The 18,948-nt window shown below is 43.7% G+C and overlaps 1 protein-coding gene across 21 annotated transcripts in view; it reads left to right on the top strand.

Annotated features, from left to right (window-relative positions):
- The window catches only part of MTSS1 (MTSS I-BAR domain containing 1), a 126,479-nt gene extending 109,173 nt beyond the window's left edge, over positions 1 to 17,306 (top strand). For 6 of the 21 annotated variants that reach the window (XM_032132955.1, XM_032132945.1, XM_032132936.1 and 3 more), the window contains 6 exons: positions 1,298 to 1,508; positions 9,149 to 9,268; positions 10,265 to 10,459; positions 12,530 to 12,694; positions 13,048 to 13,210; positions 14,392 to 17,306. In XM_032132955.1, the coding sequence (XP_031988846.1) occupies positions 1,298 to 1,508; positions 9,149 to 9,268; positions 10,265 to 10,459; positions 12,530 to 12,694; positions 13,048 to 13,210; positions 14,392 to 15,083 (1,546 nt within the window). In that variant the 3' untranslated portion in view covers positions 15,084 to 17,306. The remainder of the gene's footprint in view (positions 1 to 1,297; positions 1,509 to 9,148; positions 9,269 to 10,264; positions 10,460 to 12,529; positions 12,695 to 13,047; positions 13,211 to 14,391) is intronic. The other 15 variants (XM_032133065.1, XM_032133035.1, XM_032132989.1 and 12 more) reach the window with 11 other exon arrangements.
- Positions 17,307 to 18,948: the final 1,642 nt, after the last annotated feature.

The raw sequence follows: 18,948 nt of genomic DNA, 5'->3' as shown, positions 1-18,948 counted from the left end.
ATGTACTACAGGTTCCCTGTGTATGAGCAAAGTTACCTACAGCATGTCAGAGCAAGTGAACACAACTTCCATGTACCTACTTGTCTCTGCATGCAGATATATATAAAAAAAGTCAGAACTTTTATATATATATATATGTGAAAATGTGCATATTTAGAGCAATGAGCACAGGCTTAAAGATGCAATATCCTGAAGCTGTAAAAGAAAATGGCAAAAAATACCTCAAAAATTCATCATGTCTTCCTAATCAATTTAATCTTTTCGTATGGTAAAAACCTGTATGGCACAGACTGGTGTGTGTGGGTAAAATACAGCAGAGCTCCTCTTCCTCTGCTCCACGCTTCCTTGTGCATCTCCTTTGTATGTGCCATTTGTGTACAGGAGGTGCAGGCCTTACCCATGTATCCTTCAGAGCCATCCCTCAGGCTAGGCTCCTGCCAATGGAGCAGGAAGCTGCCTTCAGGTTGGTGCATCCTGCTAGTCCTGCTCAGCCACCCCGGCAGGAGATTCCAAAAGCTCCCACAGTGTGGCTGGCATGTCCTTACTGTCATGAATGGATTCTGAGGATTAAAAATCAATCTCTTTCTTTGAAAAATCACATTGGTTTTTTTTCATGGTTATTAATTTGGGGGTTTAATTCTATGGTTGTCCAATTAACTAAAGCTCCATACCCAGCAGCTTGGCTTCATTCTGTGTGCTGTCACATGTTTTTATCTGGTAGGAAGCCTTCAAGTGAGCAAAATGAGTCCCAGGTACTCTGAAGTGTGGGGGGTTGGTGATACTTTCAGAAGTCTCACACTTTGTCCTGCTGGCTGTCTCCAGCAGCATGTCTAGAGGCAGACTTTTAGATGCACTCCAGTGTCTTTGGTCCTCCTGCTAGAAATCACATTGGATATCTGGGCCAAATGTAAGTCAGGAACAGGAGAGAACCATCAGCAGACAGTTTTTGAGCAAGTGCTGTGCGAATCGTAGGGAGGGCGTGTAGTGATTCCTTCATCCCTAGCCTGAGTTTGAAGTCTAAGTGATTAAGATTTGATCATTTGAGTGACACTGAAGATAAAATGCCATTTTCTCTCTGGTCGCCAGGGATACTGCAGCTGCTTATGGTTCTTTACTGATATATATGTGCATATATATATATTTTTTTAATTTGTCAACATTTTTCTTTTCTGGTTTATGCTGCCTGTTGCTAGAGACACGTGGAATGTTAATTGTACTGTATATGGGTCTCTCCCCACCCCTCCCTTGTGTCTTTTCCTCTCCCCTTTCCTTTCTCTGTTCCTTTTGTCTCTCACAGCAGTCTGAACAGCGTTAACAGTAGTGATTCCCGGTCCAGTGGCTCGCACTCGCACTCACCTAGTTCACACTATCGCTATCGCAGCTCCAATCTGCCTCAGCAGGCACCCATGAGGCTGTCCAGTGTGTCCTCCCATGATTCTGGATTCATGTCCCAGGATGCTTTCCAGTCCAAATCGCCATCCCCCATGCCACCAGAAGCACCTAACCAGGTACGTGCAAGCATGAGAACAAAAACCTGAGTGTGAGCTGGACTCTGTAACTTGGCTCACCTTTCAGAAACAGGATCTGATGTGGTTTTGGGGTACCTTGGAGTCAGTTTAAACATTGAGGGTAAGGTTTGTCTCAGTGCATTTCATTTATCCAAAAGCTGGGCCTCTAGCAGGAGTGATTTATGCTGCTTTTGCAGTTAGCACTGAAGAAAGGGATGAGTCACTCTTGGATGATTTAGTTTTCTCTCTGGCCCTGGAGGGAGCCTCGATGCCTAACTTTTAGATAAATACAGGCAACAAAGGGCAAGAAGTCCCACCTTGTAGGAGGGAATAATACTCACTTTACCCACTGAGATTACCACTTAATATGCTGCAAAGGTTGCAAGTGGTTAATATCTGGTGGCTCTTTGCTGTTTAATGGGGACATATTGATGTCAGAACAGCCTTTTGACAGCCATAGTACTGATACTGGTGGCTTTGGCGTCAGAGAGACTTACTTCATTCCTCCCCTGCAGAGGATCTGGGATACTCTAAATGCTACCAGCATTATCATATGGAATTGGTTTTGCCATTTTTTATGACACCCATTTCTATGGATAGACTTGCATTTTGGACTCTCAGTTAAGCACCTTGCAGAAATAAGGTTTCTGCATGAAAATGAGAGGTGTTCTTAATTCTTTTTGGAACTCACAAGAAAGGAGTATTTGTATAGTGATATATGATAACATCCTGAAGCCAGTCAAACTAAGAGGATTTCACTACAAATATAAGCAAAACTTCTCCTGAGCATTTTTGGGTCTTCAGAAGGAAATTGCCACTCTATTTGTTCCTTACATCGTTCCTCTAAAAACTCGCTGGCCATCTGCAGGCAGAGGTTTGCAATGCTCCATGGCCTGTATCTTCCAGCACCTGAATTCTCTTTGCTGCTTTTTTTTTTTTTTAAGAAATCACACAGCGACTGTAATATTTTTAAACAAGGCTGAATTGCCTTCTCACATTATAAATCCCTTTGAAAATCTTAGCTGCAAACTGAAGTGAACCTAATGTCCTGGGTGTTACTCACTTTAATACACCCTGAGGTCACTGGAGAAGATTGTCTTTTACTTTTAAAATGTAGTTGCACTCCTTTTCACATGTTAGAGAGTAGGTAGTTCTGTAGGCATGGTTGGGGAGTGTTAATCCTCATAGTCAGCAAGTGTTAGTGGTTATCAAGTGTCACCTGCCCGTGTAAACTACCCTAGACCACCTTTGATAGCACACAGATCCTTGCCTTCTGCAGAACATTTAATAAGTAGTACCCTTAGAGAAATTTTTAAGGTATCATCCAAAACAACACTGGTTCATTTAGGCTTGGAACACATTCTCAAGGGAAGTTCAATGGTTTTTACATACATTTACTTTACTCATTTTAATAGAAATGCTTTCTTTTCAAATGGTACCTTTTCTGTCCCCAGTCTGAACACATCAGCTTTTTTTTATAGATTACATCCTGAAGAACTTTGTGCACACTAATAAAATGAATGTTTTGTTTAGATTGGCTATGGCTAACCTAAGTGAAATGCAAAAAAGTAAATGAGCAATAATAAAGTAAACTGGAATAGTAACAAGGTAAGGAAGTTGACTTTTAAGATAGATACATCAGTTACATGTGCTAGCATCATCTTTGGTTTTCATAATATTCACTGCATAAAAGGGCAGTAATCCACATGATGATGCTGTGTTTGCAGACAAGGATGTAACTTTGCAATTGCTCTTAGCATGAAAAAAACCAACACCTCTCTTTGCAAATTCCCCTGTTAAGCAGAGGAGAGAACTTAGGCTGGTATCAGGTGGCAGAACATCCTGAAAGTTGATGGGAGTCATGCTGATTTACACCAGCTAAGTTCATATGCTTTCACTTCATTTTAGAAGCTGTCCATAAGGTTGCAAACTGATCCAAGCATCACTTGAGCTATTCATGAGCTGTGGAAGGCTGCAGCAGTGTGACAAGTGTAGTGTGTTGGTATAACAAATGGGTATGTGCTCTGTATGTCTCTGGTTCTGTTTACCTTTACGCAGAGGAAAAGGTAACAGATCATTGCCTGGCCGCTTCATCTTTGCTTAAGTGTCTTGCTTTCTGTGTTCAGCACTAAGTAAATTGTGTGTGTTGTGCTGACAGATAACTGTGACTGTGAGCTGACCAGCAGCTGTTCAGTAGGCAGCGTTACCCCGTGTTGTGTGTCTCTAACCAACTGACAGATCTCCCTGTGGGGCTGTGCTTGGAGCATCGGTGCTGGGTGGGGAGGAGGCTGCTGCTCTGTCTCAAACACTGATGTTGTTGTTTCTAGTAGTGACACTGAGGAGGCAGAAAAGCAAGCTCTGGAACCAACAAAGGAAATTAAAAGCTGTATATCTTGTGCAGGTGGACACTTTGATGATGTTTCCTAGCTACATGCTGTGGCATATGCTGGATCAACAAAGCCCTTTTTGTTTAGTAATGAATTCTAGAAAAAAAAAGTAGAAGGGGGCTATGTAAAATTCCCATATTATAGGAATGTGAGTATATGAGCTATGTGAAGCTATTACATATATAAGCTCACCTACATTTTAAGCAAGCAAGTGTTACTGAAAATTAAACTGAATTTCCTCAAAATCACGTATGGGGGGGTGGGGAGTTGGTGGGAATCTCAAACAAAGAGTAACTGGCGATTGAAACAAGATACAGACTATACCAGAGGAGAGATCTCTGACAAAATGAAGACTGCTTTCCAGCCTGTAGTTGTTAGTAAGAGTAGTAAGTCTTTACAATTATCACACTTTGCATAGAAGATAGGAAAAAAAGCAGTTATAAAAACAGACTCTGCCCTTTCACTGGTGTGTGAGGATCACCTTTCTGCAGCATTGCTGGGAATAAAAGTGTTATCCTGTAGCATGTGGCTGTACCTGTGGGAAGGTCACTGTAAAAGGCTTTAATCATAATTAAAGAGGGACATTTGGGCTTAGCTGAACAGCTGGAAAAGCATCACAGGTCTCTTTCAGGAGTGGAGCAGTTTCTTTAAGTGCCAGATGTAAGGTCAGCCATGGCCAACATTGCCCTTGGCACGCAGTGACCTCATGCAAAGCCCTTCTGACAGACCTGCTGGGAGCACAGAGTGGCTTTTGGATGGATGCTGGATGTGACTGGTGCTGCTAAACCCACTCATGCCCTGTGTAGTAGACAAACTGAGGCCTGGGAGTATCTGTGATCAAATGATGTGATAGTAGTATAGTGATGTTTGATTCTGGGGATGATAGTAGTAGGATCCGCTGGATTTGAAGTGAACAGTTGGATTTTATAGGCTGCTTGTGACTTCATGGAGATGAAACCAAAGGGAGACAAAGAAGCAGGTGAAGATAAAAAAGTTGATGTGCTGTCAGACAGCAGAGAGATAAGTATTGTTAGAATGCTCTGGAAAGCACTTTCACTAAACAGTGAAGTAGGGGGAAACTGAGTGTGAAGTTGCTTCTGCATGTACAGGTTATAAAGCTGGAAAAATTTTGCTTTTGAGGAGATTCCATTGCTTGAAATAGCTGCAAGTTAGAATAGGGGAAATAAATTGTTACAGCTATTCTGTTTTCCATTTAAATTAAGAAATGCTTCCAGATCAGACCTTAAAAAAACCACCCCCAAAAACAAACAAATAAAAAAAAAACCCCACCAAAAGCAAACAAACAAAACAAAAACCAAAATCAACTCCAAACTGAAATGCATCTGTAAGTTATCACCAGATATTAGTTTCTCCTAAAATTCCAAGTTGTTTCCGCACAGTTTGTCCCTGACTAGAAAGAAGGGTCAGTAGAGACAGATTCCTGGAAATGAGACAATTTGAGGAGGTGACCTTGAGTTACTACCCAGAGCTTTTTGAAAAGTAGCTGAGACCATCTTCCAGTGACTCTAGAGGGACATTGGACCATGCTCATCATTAGGATTTGGTCTCCCTGGAAACCCTTGTCCAGGAAGCTCTTTCTCCTATTTGAGAAAGGGAGAGGGTTAAGAAAGCAGTGCTATGTTTGAATGGAAAACATAGCAAACAAAAGATGCAAGTAATCCAAGATAACCATGGTCCTTTTATAGGTTAGTTGGACAGCAGATGGAAAATGTAATTGTACAGTCCAGTAGCCCAAAAAATCTTTTTTTTATATCCCTGCTGGAACTCATGCATACCACACCAAGTAGCAGGCCACTATCCAAGAACAAGCCATGGCTCATCTGAGAGACCAGACCAAGCTGCACTTGTACAAATGTACATTTGGGGCACTGCTTGTCACTGCAAAGCACAGTTTTAGCTTTATAGTGTTAACTTTAAGCTTTTCGCAGAAGAGATGGTTTTAGAACAGAGCAGGACTGCCATTATTTCGGCTGTGGGAAAAAAATGGCTAAAGTGGAAGAACTGATTTTAAAAACTATTCAAACAAAATTTTTAAAAAGGAATCTACTAAAACAAGTTGAAAACATCTGCTTGTCAAATTTCTCTCACCATGGGGTGGGGAAATTGCAGAATTTGTAGAAATTACTCTGTAGAGCAGAAATTGCTCTGCTCTGTGTGTGTGGTCCCAGGAGAGGTTGTGCCAGGGAATGTGCATCTAGAACAAGCACTGCAGAGTCTAAGGATTCTTTGTCCAAGCAGTAGCTGTGCAGTTTCTGTTTTCACTCCCTCATGTACTTTATGCTAAGAAGTGATGGGTGGTCTGTGCTTCCCACACCTGGGTCCAGCCATTCAGGACTGCCTCTCCAGTCTGATCCAAGCATCCTTTGACCTGCTGCCAGTCATGTTTTCCTTATGCTTTTCCTTCAGGAGTTCAGTTTCTTCTGCCTCCCTCTCCATTGTTTTCTCGCTGTTGGAATCCTTTTGTAGCAAGACCAGAGGTTCCCTTTCTCTGTGCTTTGCAAGTGTCTGAAGACAAGGAGAGCTTGTTTCTGTACCATGACCTCTTGCATTTCCTTCACCTTTCAGGATGTTTTCCCCATGACATCTTGGTTCCGCCTTTTTCTAGCTTTTCTTGCTGAAAATGGACACACTGAATTAATGGGAGAGTCCTTTTTGTCATCTTCTTTTGCTTTGGAGGAGTCACTTTATTGCAAAAATAAGTTCATCAATTCCAGTGTTTTTTTCCCCGTACACCAAGTAAATGGAACAATTCTTTGCATCTTTAGAATCTGCATTTTTGACCTTTTTTATCTATTTGCTACATGCATCTTGGTAATAAACCCCATCTGTGAGCTATTTCTACCATTACTTGACACAATCTTGTGAAATTTCTGTCTTGTAGACACAAATAGTGTATTAGATGCAAACTCCCAAGTTCTTAGTTGTCGCCCTTGGGGCATCTGTAGAAAACAAGGTAGCATGGGAGATGCCATGCTTGGAACTCAGACCCTTAACTGTCCGTCCTGCCATGTGCAGAGTATGCAGACCCAGGAGGGTCATTTGAGCCGTAAGTAGGAGGTTTCAGACAGCATTTTCTGTAATTACATTTTTCTCTCTTGGTTTTTTCCTGGCCAGACCATAACACTAGTGTGAGTATTCTCATGAGGCTTCTTTTGCTGAGGTACCTGGAATGTCAGGCAGAGCTCTGGAATTTAGTGTAAAAGCTAGTTTTCTATAATGAATTTTTCTCTAGGGACAGAGGCAATAGTCTCATCTCCATTTAGTGCACCTTGCTTATGTCTGATGGCAGTCCTCTGCAGCTCATCTTTGTCAGTATTGTTATTTTTAGAGGCTTTTCTCCTGTAAAAGGACTTTGATAAATCAAGAATGTGACAAGTTCCTCTAGATATCAAGCCACTGCCTCATCAGGTACCCCACTTTCAGTGCTCTCCTTAACAGCCATGTGTCATTTGTTGCTGTTCCCTCTGTTCTTACCTTTACCTCAACTCTTACTGCACTTTGAATATAAGCCTTGTTAGGTGACATACTTGTACCCTAAACATGTTTGACAGGTCACCTGCAGATCTGATCTCATGTCAGCATAGGGTGGGATCAGTGTTATTTATATAAAATACTCTGTCACTCTACATGCTTTAAAAAATTTTAACAGCCTTTGCAAAATTTCACTTAAATCAGTTTATCAGTAAGCTCAAGATGCTGATACCATGTTGACTTCTCAGCTGCCCCAGTACTCTTCACCAAAATCCTTATGGTGACAGTGTTCTATCCTGCGAGACCTACATCTCCTTTTACTCAGGCAGCTTGGCTGTACATTACCCATATGTAGCTCCTGGTGAGCAGTGAGACAATTTGTGGGTGTTAGGAGTATTTGCTTCTCTGCACTGCCTCATATCCAGCTGTCCTTCCATTGCAAACTCACCCCAGATTTTACCTAAGGTTAACTCGTGAAATTTTATTTCAGGTGAGATTTCCCTTCCTTTTCAACATGTTATTCCTTGAAATCTCTGTCTTTGCTACACAAACTTGATAAAAGAGCACATTCTCTCTGCTGTCATAAAACACCTTGGATAGACTTGTTTCACAGGTCCTTGGGTACTAAACGGTGAATTGGTCTTGCTACTATTGAATTTCTGACAGTGAACAGAGCTCAGTACTGCCCTGACAACTTGGCCAGTATTCTTGACCATTTCCAAGGTCTCGATGAGACCTGGATGCACATCCCTACAGAGTAGGATGCCACTTCCAAGGGGGAGATGTGGAAGAGCATTGTAGTTGGTAAAATGGTCCATGTGGTTATTCCACTTGGCCTTTGCGTAGTTGGATTAGATGCTGTTGTAGAGGTCTGGCAGCAGCAAAGGTACATAAAGGTGTGCACTGAAAATTGAAGAAGTTCCTAGATAGGAGCAAAATGTTTGATGTGTTCAGTGGACATTTTATGTCCTACATTTTCCTTCACTCTCCATCGAAGCCCCTGGTATTTTCTGTCTCTGCTGCTAGGAGAAAGCAGGTGGCAAGCACATGTCACCACTTCTGCACTCAGCAGAGTGCATGTGCCTTCCTGCTGGCTGCTGTGTAGGAGGGTTTTAGTCAGAGTGCTTTTGGTGTATGCATCCTACCTGCAGAGGCACATGCATACAGGTCATGCACTTTGGAAACCTCCAGTTTTGGTAAGTATCCCTTCTTTCTCTGTTCCATAATACTTGAACTCAGGCGAGCTTTTCACAAGCACTTGGCAGATCAGAATATATGAGAACTTGTGAATATAAGTGACATTTGCTACTCCATGTTTTAAATCTAAAGTTTGTGTCTTTGAAGTACTGATGATCTGCTTTTCTGTATAAATCAGTTGTCTCAGTACATTGCATGTTTGGACCACAGGTGCCCTAAGCTCCTCCAGCTTCTCGCTCTGAGACAGCAGCAGAATTGAGACACTGAAATGGTAATGAGGAGTTGAGATCACTGCCTCAATTCCCTCATTCCTAAGTAGTGTGGCAAGTTCTCGCATTAAACAAATGGCTTATTTTTTTTTCGTAGATTTCCTGAACATTAGCAATAGTTTTGAGCAGTTTCTAATTGATTTTTAAAATCCTAACCCTTTGCTTTTCTCATCCTTCCCTCTCTCCTGTGTGTCTCTGTGTATGTGCTTTTTGTCTTTTTGTTTGTGATTTTTTTTTCTTTTCTGGTGGCTTGTGTATACCTTTCCCTGCGTTGCGGTGCTGTTTTATGCTGCAGAATTCGTCCAGCTCTGCCTCTTCAGAAGCCTCTGAAACCTGCCAGTCAGTGAGCGAGTGCAGTTCCCCCACCTCAGTCAGCTCAGGCTCCACCATGGGGGCTTGGGCCTCCACAGATAAGGTGAAAAACTTCATCTCCAAGACGTACAAACCTATTAGCTCATTATCCAAACTCTGCAACATTTGGACAAAAAAAAACTCTGTGCATGGGTTGCAGTCAGGATTCCTCTTGGTGAAGATGAGAATAGGAACTGTTGCACACTCCCTTAGAAATTAATCTGTTTGAATAAAAACCACAATTGCCTTTAAACTAGCTACTAGGAGAAGCTACAAATTGGGCATTTTACAGAAGTAATTTTCTAAGAAAAGCTCATTCTCCACTTTTTCTACTCAGAGAGATTGTGGAATGCTGCCCAGACCCAGTTGTTTGCCTGACAAAAAGCACCTTCCCCAGGTTGTGCTGTTTGTGGCTTCTCCCCTCTCTCCCCTTAGGTAGCACACATTACACTGAGTAATGGGAGGTTGTTTTTTGGCCAAAAAGGAAAGCAAAATACACATGGTTGGAACAAATTACATGGGATACACTGAATTGGGGGAGGAAGTGATAGCAGTCTCCTTTCTCATCTGATAAATCCTTGCTGTTGGTTTTAGTTGTTTTTTTCTTCCATATCATCACACAGCCAGAACACGTCATGTTTGAAGGCTGTATGCTTTTCCCCTCTGTCCAGCTACACAGACTAAATACCACTAATGCAAATGCCTTCAGGATTGGAAAAGTTCTGGTTTTATTTCAGCAGTCTGCAGGGTACCTAAATTACAAAGGCTTTTTCACAGTGTGCTGCTTTCATGGACAGAAGGCAAAGCTGCTCAGCCTGGAGACAATGACCGCTAGATTGATGCCTGAAATTTGTTATAGATAACAATTTTCAGGCAATCTCACTTCTGAACCAAACGTTGTATCAATTTTCTGGTTTTTATTCGCAGTGAATTGAAGAGCTCCCTTTCTTTTGTTTTAAGATAGAGATTTTCTCCCTAGAACATCAGTCACAGTGTATTTTCGTATTCATTCTGTTTATATTAATTTCTCTGTTTTTGTTTTTATTTGTTTCATTTCCAGTTGTCTAATGGGTTTTATCACTGTAGTTTATCAAGTGACCCATCCGTAGCTTCAGTTGGTGCAGGTCCTTTCCCTCATTTCCCGCTTGTCTCCCGCGCGTGGACTCGGGCTCCCTCAGCCCTCCTTCCAGACTACGTTCATTATTACACCATTGGGCCAGGCATGTTACCATCATCTAAGATCCCTAGCTGGAAGGTTTGTGTTCCTTTTGTTGTGGCAGTCCTCACCTCCTCATACCAACAGCATGCACACGGCAGTTGTTGCTCCCTTTCAGTCCATGTAATTACTGGTTGATTTGCTCTGTTTGGTATCACTCTGAATGGGCACTGCATGGTGAAAATCAGACCTAAAATCCGGTTGTGGGTATTTCTGAATGACCTTGTGTGTTCTGGCACCAATTAAAAGATATCAAAGCTGACAACACCTAGGTAGGAAGGAATAGTTTAGATTGGGAACACTGGTGAAAGCACTCTTGTGCTCTGTTCAGGGGGAAAAGAGCTTATTTAGCACTATCAAAGCACTCACTTGAGCAGGGAGGGGCATCCAGTTGTCTTAGTAGGACCATACATTGGACGCCCCAACCTTCTCCCTGTGGCTGGGCCCATGGCTATAGGCAGGCACAATCTCCTAGATCCAGCTGGAGTGGTTTAAGAAGGTGCTCAGCACCAGGTGAACCCAAGTGGTGACTGATGATTTACTGCCACAGACTAGAAGTGCTCACCCAGCTCGTTTTGCTCTCTTGGGGAGACCACCAAAAAAGAGTGCAGTAACATCTTCCAGTTGCTCCAGCTGGATCTGCAGGGATCTTACTTGGCATCAGAACATGTCTGCTCTACTAGAGCCTCAAAGTTCATCCCTGCCAGGAGGTTCCCCTGGGAGACTCTGCCCTAGAGCAAGGGAAAAGGTCTTCTTGTCTGTTGCTTTGCATCTTCAGCAAGGCTGATGTGCAGTCAGCCGTAGCTGTGCAGATTTTAAGTGCCTGTGGATGGTTATATAATACTGCTTATGCACCACGGGACCCATGTATATATGTCTAAATTGAGATACCTTGTTACAGATCCCCCTAATCTCTCTCTCCAGCAGCTGGAGACTGTTGCGGTACACACAGGGTGGCCACAGTGGTCCTGGGGCTTCAGAGTCATTTGTTGTGTCTCTGTTAGAAGCACTTTCCCAATATATTTCACAGCAAAACACTTAGAGCAGAGACACAGTTGTCAAGGCAAAACAGAGTTTCATATGTGTTAAAAAAACCAAAATACCTGTCCGTACAAGGGGGTATGTCAGTTCAACTGCCTTGCACTTTCTCGTTCCTGGACTGAGACACATCAAGAGCCCACAGTGTGTTTTAGCCCGTCATTAATTGTCTATCAGAAGGCTATGGGAGGCTGCCCAGCAGGCAGCTGGGAGGGTGTGGGGCCCATTCTCATGTACAAATTTTTTCTTTCATTTTTAAAGCAGCCTTTGTCTCAGTGAAGGAAAACTGTTTTAGGACTGGGATTGCCCCTGAAGCAGCTGGCACTGGGGGAGCTGCTGCTTAGCACTGGTTCTGCATCCCAGCACAGGTCACAGATCAGTCCAGCTCTTTGTGTGCAGTGTGTGGGTTCTAGACACCCTCAGGATTTTGCTTAATAGAGCCCCTAGTGAATACAGCCCTCAGGGCCTGAGGAATTTCTGTTTCAAATTTAGCACCAGTAATTCAGAGTGAGGTTAGTCTTTGTGCAGTACAGATTATCATTATAAACTAGACTTCAATTAGTAAGTAAACTGAGAGATTACTCAGAGTAACTTGCTCCACTAATGTGTATGAAAAATCTGTTCAAGCCTAATTTTTCAGAACTGAGGACATCTGTAACAGCACGTAATACTAGAACCTGTGTACATCTGGAACAGTTACATCACTGATTGGACATTTATGCATATCTTCTGCTGTGTGACAGTGATTTTTGTGCTTGAAATTCTGAAAATATAGGCTTTAACACCATGGAATTTCATTTAGATAACCTATAGTATCAAAATGTTAAATACCTTCATATAAGAATGCTTGGGTAGAATGGGAAATGTAGATTCCTTTTAATAAAGGAAATAGGTTTAATAAGTGCAGATTTTTAATATCTTCAAAATTAATTTATTTCTCGCCTTATTCAGAAAGGCATATCCAGTTTGATACACGATCTGTGGCATTAAAATTGCCCTTTTGCATAGTTTTGCCTGTAATTAAAGCACAGTTCCTGATGAAAGCTGTCCCTAACAAGCTCATTTCCTTAGGACTGGGCCAAGCCAGGCCCGTACGATCAGCCCATGGTGAACACATTGCAACGTCGCAAAGAAAAGCGTGAGCCAGATCTCAATGGAGCAGCCCAGAGCGGACCCCCCGCGCCCCCCGAGGACACCCAGAGGCCTCGGAGCATGACGGTGTCAGCTGCCACACGGGTGAAGCTCTCATTTCAAACACGCTGTTTGGTGTAAAGGAGATGGCCATGCTGTCTCCTGCCAGTACTTCTGATGCACTTTATGTTGTGTTTATCTGGGAAGTGGTACTGGTGTGGTGGTGCTGTGGTCAGTGGGAATCGTGTGGGCAGGAGGGAATGCACCATTGGGTATTGACTTTTATAGAGCAATGGACTCCAAAGAAGCATCTGTTCCTAAGCCCAAGTAAATGGTCGGGCACAATCCTGTTGGATTATGATGGTGACAAGCTCTGCTGGGGAGGAGAGACAGCTAAAAGTGGGTGAAGGTGACTGACCCTTGCAGGTGTAACAAGTCTCTTTCCTGTGTGTAAGCAGCAGGGTGAGGAGATGGAGGCCTGCGAGGAGCTGGCGCTCGCTCTGTCCCGAGGGCTGCAGTTGGACACCCAGAGGAGCAGTCGGGATTCCTTGCAGTGCTCCAGTGGCTACAGCACCCAGACAACAACTCCGTGCTGTTCAGAGGACACGATTCCATCTCAAGGTATGCATCCAGGAGATGTTCCTTTTTAGAACATTCCCACCCTGGCCACATTCACACCATGGTGCCAAGGAGCAGCTATTGCTTGCTGGCTTTGTAGTCAGCTGGGGAGGAAGACTGGCATTGCTGTTGGGAAGCTTTTTCCAGCTTGGAATGCAGCCTGGATTTTTTAACTACATAGAAATCTGCATTGCTGTGTAGTGTACTGAACAATTGTATTTTTGTGTGCATCACTCCAATGAGTTTCACCTTAAGGATGCCACCATTTTAAAGAGGGTCCTGATGCCTTAGGCTCTCAAGGCATCATCCTGGAATTATAAATGACACTGGTATTGCATCCAGTACTTCTTGGGTCCTTTCTGAGCTATTGTCTCAGCAAATACACACTCACAAGCTTTGCTGTGTTCCATCAGCACTCTCAGTCTGCTCTTGGTTTCCCTTGGTGATCTTTTATTTCCTGCCTAAGCAGAAACTTTGTAATTGGAAAAAGAATCCATTGGAGACTTCAACTTGGGCATATCTGGGAAGCTGCAATGAGGTGTTGGGTTTTGTACCCTGTTTCAGAACCAGCAGCAAGCTGGGAGGGACCAAGTTTGGTATTTGCAGTTCAAGCCTTGTTTGCTCAGCTGGGGTGGTTGTGTTCTGCAGTCACAGGAGGCAGCAGGGCTTGTGGTGGGCCAAGCTTGGCTCAGCACTCAGGTGGAGAGGAAGGAACCCAGTGCAATTACTAAAGCTGAGGCTGAGTTTTCAGAGCTGACAGCTGGGTTTTACTTTGTTTACAAAATAAGCAGATTTGCTGCTGAAATCACTGGTACATGGTCCCCTGAACCCACTTACCTAATCTAAAGTACATTTTTCAAGTGTTCCTATCTACAAGTCATGGCATATGGCTTGTAGGATGCCAGTTTTGGTATCTTCACATTGATGACAAATACTGAGCTCATTCTCTTTCACAAGAGCCATGGGCCCCCTGCAGCTGTAGGATTGGTCTGCTGTGATGCCTTCAACCACGCAGTCCTCAAATCTTGGTCACAGAACCTCAGACTTTCTTCCTTCTGAAGGTGGAAACTCCCTTAATTCTTATGGACTCCCAGGATTTTAGGTTATCTGTACATACTTCAGACTTACCAATGTGACTCAGCTGTCTGCTCCAACTTGATCCTAACTCTGTCTTTTGGCATCAGTTTCAGACTATGATTATTTCTCTGTGAGTGGTGACCAGGAGGCAGAACAACAGGAGTTTGACAAATCTTCCACCATCCCAAGAAACAGTGACATTAGCCAGTCCTATCGCAGAATGTTTCAAACCAAGCGTCCTGCTTCCACTGCAGGTCTGCCAACCACACTGGGACCAGTCATCGTCACCCCGGGCGTCGCCACCATCCGACGGACCCCTTCGACCAAGCCTTCCGTCCGGCGCGGGACCATCAGCGGAGGCCCGATTCCCATCAAGACACCGGTGATTCCTGTCAAAACACCAACTGTCCCTGACATACCAGGGGGGCTGCCTGGTGCCCTTGCTGGCACAGAAGAGTGTCCCGAGCAAAATCCGGAATCTCCAGCAGCAGGAGATGGTGGGCAAGGTGTCACCAGCGTGCCCTCATGGAGCGGGCAAGCGTCTGTCAACCCTCCGGCGCCAGGCCAGAAACTGGGTGCTGCCGAGGAGCAGAGGCAGGCGGTCCCCGAGAGCGAGGGGGAGGAGAGCGAGCGGGATGGGGTCGGCAGCCTGGCACCCGCGGGGCAGGCGGAGCTGGAGCCCAGTGAGCTGAGCCCCGGCGATGTCCCACAGGGGGAGGATATGCTCAACGCCATCCGGCGCGGGGTCAAGCTGAAGAAGACGACCACGAATGATCGCTCAGCACCTCGTATTTCCTAGGAGCAGAGGAGCTGCCAGACTGCTGAACACCGAGAAGGAACTGTGAGAAAACTAATCTGTCTCTATCCATTCCAATCTGTAATCAATGATTTTTTTAAGATACTCGGTAACAGACAGTCTGAAAGTACTCCGAAAGAGAAAACAAATGAAAGAGCATAGTAAGACATAATCTTCAGTGGTGTTTTAATTTGTAAATATCAATGATTTTGTTTCTGCATTTTTTTGATCTAAGTTACACTTTTAATTTTTTCTGAAGGTGCCAAATCCCATTTACCTTTTTTATAACTCTCTTTGTAAAGTTTTAAATCATAGGAGAAAAAAAAATGTCGAGTAGTTAACTTCAGCAAAGGGATTTAATGAAAAATTGGCTTTTTTGCAAGCTTTTGTAGTGCGCCTTGTAATAGTGAGATTAAAAAATAGAACAATGGGACTTACTACAGTTTAAGTCAAGCGATATGGAACAGATCCTCATTTAAGTATTAAAAAAAAGTTTGAAAAGCAGGAATAAAAATTGACAATAAAGCAATATATAATGCAAGGAAGAAACCTGCAGTCGGTAGAGTTATTGGGGGTAGTGGGGGGAGGGAGATGCCATCAAAATAGCAGATGCTGTTGCACAAAAGTAGCCTAGTAGGATATCAGAATAAGCCATATTGGATTGCAGTGTTTCGTTTCTGTAGGGTGTTTTAAAAACTGGGTTTTTCCACATTTCTTTTTTGACTGCACAGCACCAACTCTCAGTCACATGCATGCAGCCTTAACTCTGTAGGCTTGGTTCTTCCACCTTCACGTTTTGTTCCGCTCATCCTTCCGCTGAATGCAAACAAGGACAACAGGCTTAAGGCAGTTACAAATGTGAAAACGTTCTTAAAATGCAAGCAGGGAGTTCTTAGATGTTATCAAAATGCCTTTTTCTGACTGTGCCCAGCAGGCTGGGCACCTTAGAAAGCCCAACTATTTTGAGAAAACACTTAAAAATTTGACCGATGAAACCAGCTTGTGATCCAATAAACTGCGAATGTTTCTTTCCAATACAGGGGCTTGTTTTTCTTAACTTCTTTTAAATGGCAGTTGATTGGCTTTTCTTAAATACCGAAAAGAAAGGGGTGAGGGGTGGGTGGGGGGTGGGGGGAGATACTGGTTTTTTGATAATACCGGGAGTCTGATCACTGTAATCTTTTTTTGTACTTTTAAGTAATGTTTTTTGGCACGCTATTGATAGAATCATTAAGAGTTGGATTTTTTCCTTAAAGTAAATTGTTGCTGCAATACCCGTCTCTTAAAGCTGACAGGAATGTGCAGACCCCTTGGCATGACACGTGTTCCAATCACACAGTCCAGAAGGATGCTGTCTGCCCACCTACTGCAGACCCACATGTGGAGGGACACCAGACTTGTGGATCCAGGATTGTCTAAAAATGCACCAAATAACACACATAAGGGGCTGGTTTCTACCACACACTGCAGATTTCTGTTGGCTCCAGACTTGCCTACATGACCTCTTATCCTTTAATACATAACTGCATTGGATGTGAAACTTCTAGTAACTGTGTAGTCACTGTGTTCTATATGACATTTTACACTGCTGTGCTTGCTAAACTTTTTTTTTTGTTATGGCTTAAAAGCAAAAAAGAAAAAAAAAAGCATGATCCGTAGAAAATATTAAACCTTTCTTTGAAAAACAAGCTCCTTATTACAGAATATAATAAACAGTAGTGCCTGTGGTGTAGCCCACCAATCTTGATACAGTAGCTGATGCATTGTGCAAATGAGGCTTTGAGATGGTTTTTGCATAAACAAAAACCGCTAGGAGATAATCTCAATAGTTAAAAGTGTTATTTAAACCTTTGAAATAAATGGATGTAACTGTACCCAAGTACAGCTTTTCACTTGTTTAGTTCTTAAACGTTAGTATAATCAGTAAAATTTAATATAAAATGTTGCCAAATTCAATGTAGAAAGAATGTGACAAAACACTTTGGATAGTTCTATTGTTTGTGTTTTTGCATATTGTAAAAGCAGTGTCACAGCTGAAAAATAAAATGTTTCTAATGGTAAATTATTGTGGTTTAGTTGCTAGTTTGTACTGAGAGTTGATCTCTCCCTGTGCAGTTTTTTGTTCTAAACTGGTATAAATAATTGCTGTAAGTGTGTCTCCCTTCTACATTGTAATGATTGCTTAAGCCTACATTATAAATAAAGAACTGCTGAAAAACTTCTGTATTTTGCTTCTTAAAGACTTTCTGCTTCCAGAGCATTGGATATCAATGGTGGCCTTCATCAGACATCTCAAGATCATGCAGGTTTCATCTGTGTGTAATAGAAGCAAGAGAGAATTAAAAAGCAAGTAAATAAAATTGCATATAGCTGTGTTTTACTGATGGGTGCACTGCTAACGATGGAAATTCCCATTAAATAGTAACTGATGACATTTCCCTGCACCTCGCTGTTACCTGGCCAGGAAGCACTGGTAACTGCATTTTTGTGCATCCACCTCAGTGCTGGACCACAGTTCCTTAGGCCAGAGGAGGAAAATTGCTGCTGTCAACACTGCTCGTGCTACAGCCAGAATATATCAAGCACAACACCAGCACCATCTCCCACAGTTCCCCAGGTGACTGAAGACTTTCAGCTTTCTCAGCATTGAAGGCAGAGGGGGGAGATACTGCTCCCTCTTGGAGCTGCCATACAATAGCTCCGTTTATTTGCTTGCTGCTGCAATGATTGCATTTTTGTCTAAAGGTTTCCATTTGTCACTGCCCTGGGTTTATGAGGCCAGGTTTAGGTAGCTGGGGGCTACAGGGGTGGCTTCTCTGAGAAGCTGCGAGAAGCTTCCCCCATGTCCAACAGAGCCAATGCCAGCTGGCTCCAGGACAGACCCACCACTGGCCACAGCCGAGCCCAACAGTGATGGTGGTAATGCCTCTGGGATAGAAAATTTAAGAAGGGGAAAAAGTTGCTGTGTGACAGCAATAGCAGGCAGAGAGAGGAGTGAGAATATGGGAGGGAAACAGCCCTGCAGACACTCTGGTCAGTGAGGAAGGAGGGGCAGGAGGTGCTCCAGGTGCCAGAGCAGACATTTCCCTGCAGCTGATGCAGCTGTGCCCCTGCAGCTCATGGAGGTCCACGGAGGAACAGAGATCCACCTGCAGCCTATGCTGGAACAGGTGCGTGCTCAAAGGAGGCTGAGAGCCTGTGGGAAGCCTGTGCTGGGGCACACTCCTGGCAGAACCTGTGGAGCCGTGGAGACAGGAGCCCATGCCCTTAGGTCAGTTTGGGTCAGCTATCCTGAGTCCTGACTATGTCCCCTCCCAAGATCTTTCCCACCCCCAGTCCACTGGTGAGGGGGAATGCCAAGTGGACACCCTGGATGCTGTGGAGCACTGCTCAGCAGTAGCCAGAGCACTGGTGTGCTCTTAACACCTTCCCAGGACCATGAGGGCTGCTATGGAGAAAGTAAACTCCTATCCATCTTGTCCCAATACAGTCAGGAAGATGTTAAAGGAAAAGCCAAGGTGGTCTGGCTGGAAATGTCTCCAAAAGCATCATGGTTTCATTGCCCCATCTCTCTATGGCTGTACCTCAAGTACTGCTGAGCATCTTGTCTCACTTGGGTGTCAGGGCTTTTGCTCAGCTGTTTCAATACGGAAGGCACTTGTTCCGAGGGAGAGCTCCAACCCGAGGTGCGGCATGTGCTGAACAGCTGTGCTGGCAGAGGGCATGCCTCAGTTCTCCCACTACCTTTGGACTAAGTGAGCACAGAGAACAGATCCTGCTTCCTGGCAGGATTGAAAATTTCAGCTATGGAATATGTAAAGCCGTTTTTCTGGCTTTTTTTTTTTTTTTCTCTTCCAAAATTCAGACC

The sequence above is a fragment of the Corvus moneduloides genome, chromosome 1, assembly GCF_009650955.1.
Source record: "Corvus moneduloides isolate bCorMon1 chromosome 1, bCorMon1.pri, whole genome shotgun sequence".
Classification (NCBI taxonomy): Eukaryota; Metazoa; Chordata; class Aves; order Passeriformes; family Corvidae; genus Corvus; species Corvus moneduloides.
The sequence above is the reverse complement of the archived record's forward strand: the minus strand, read 5'-3'. Positions and strand labels throughout refer to the sequence as shown.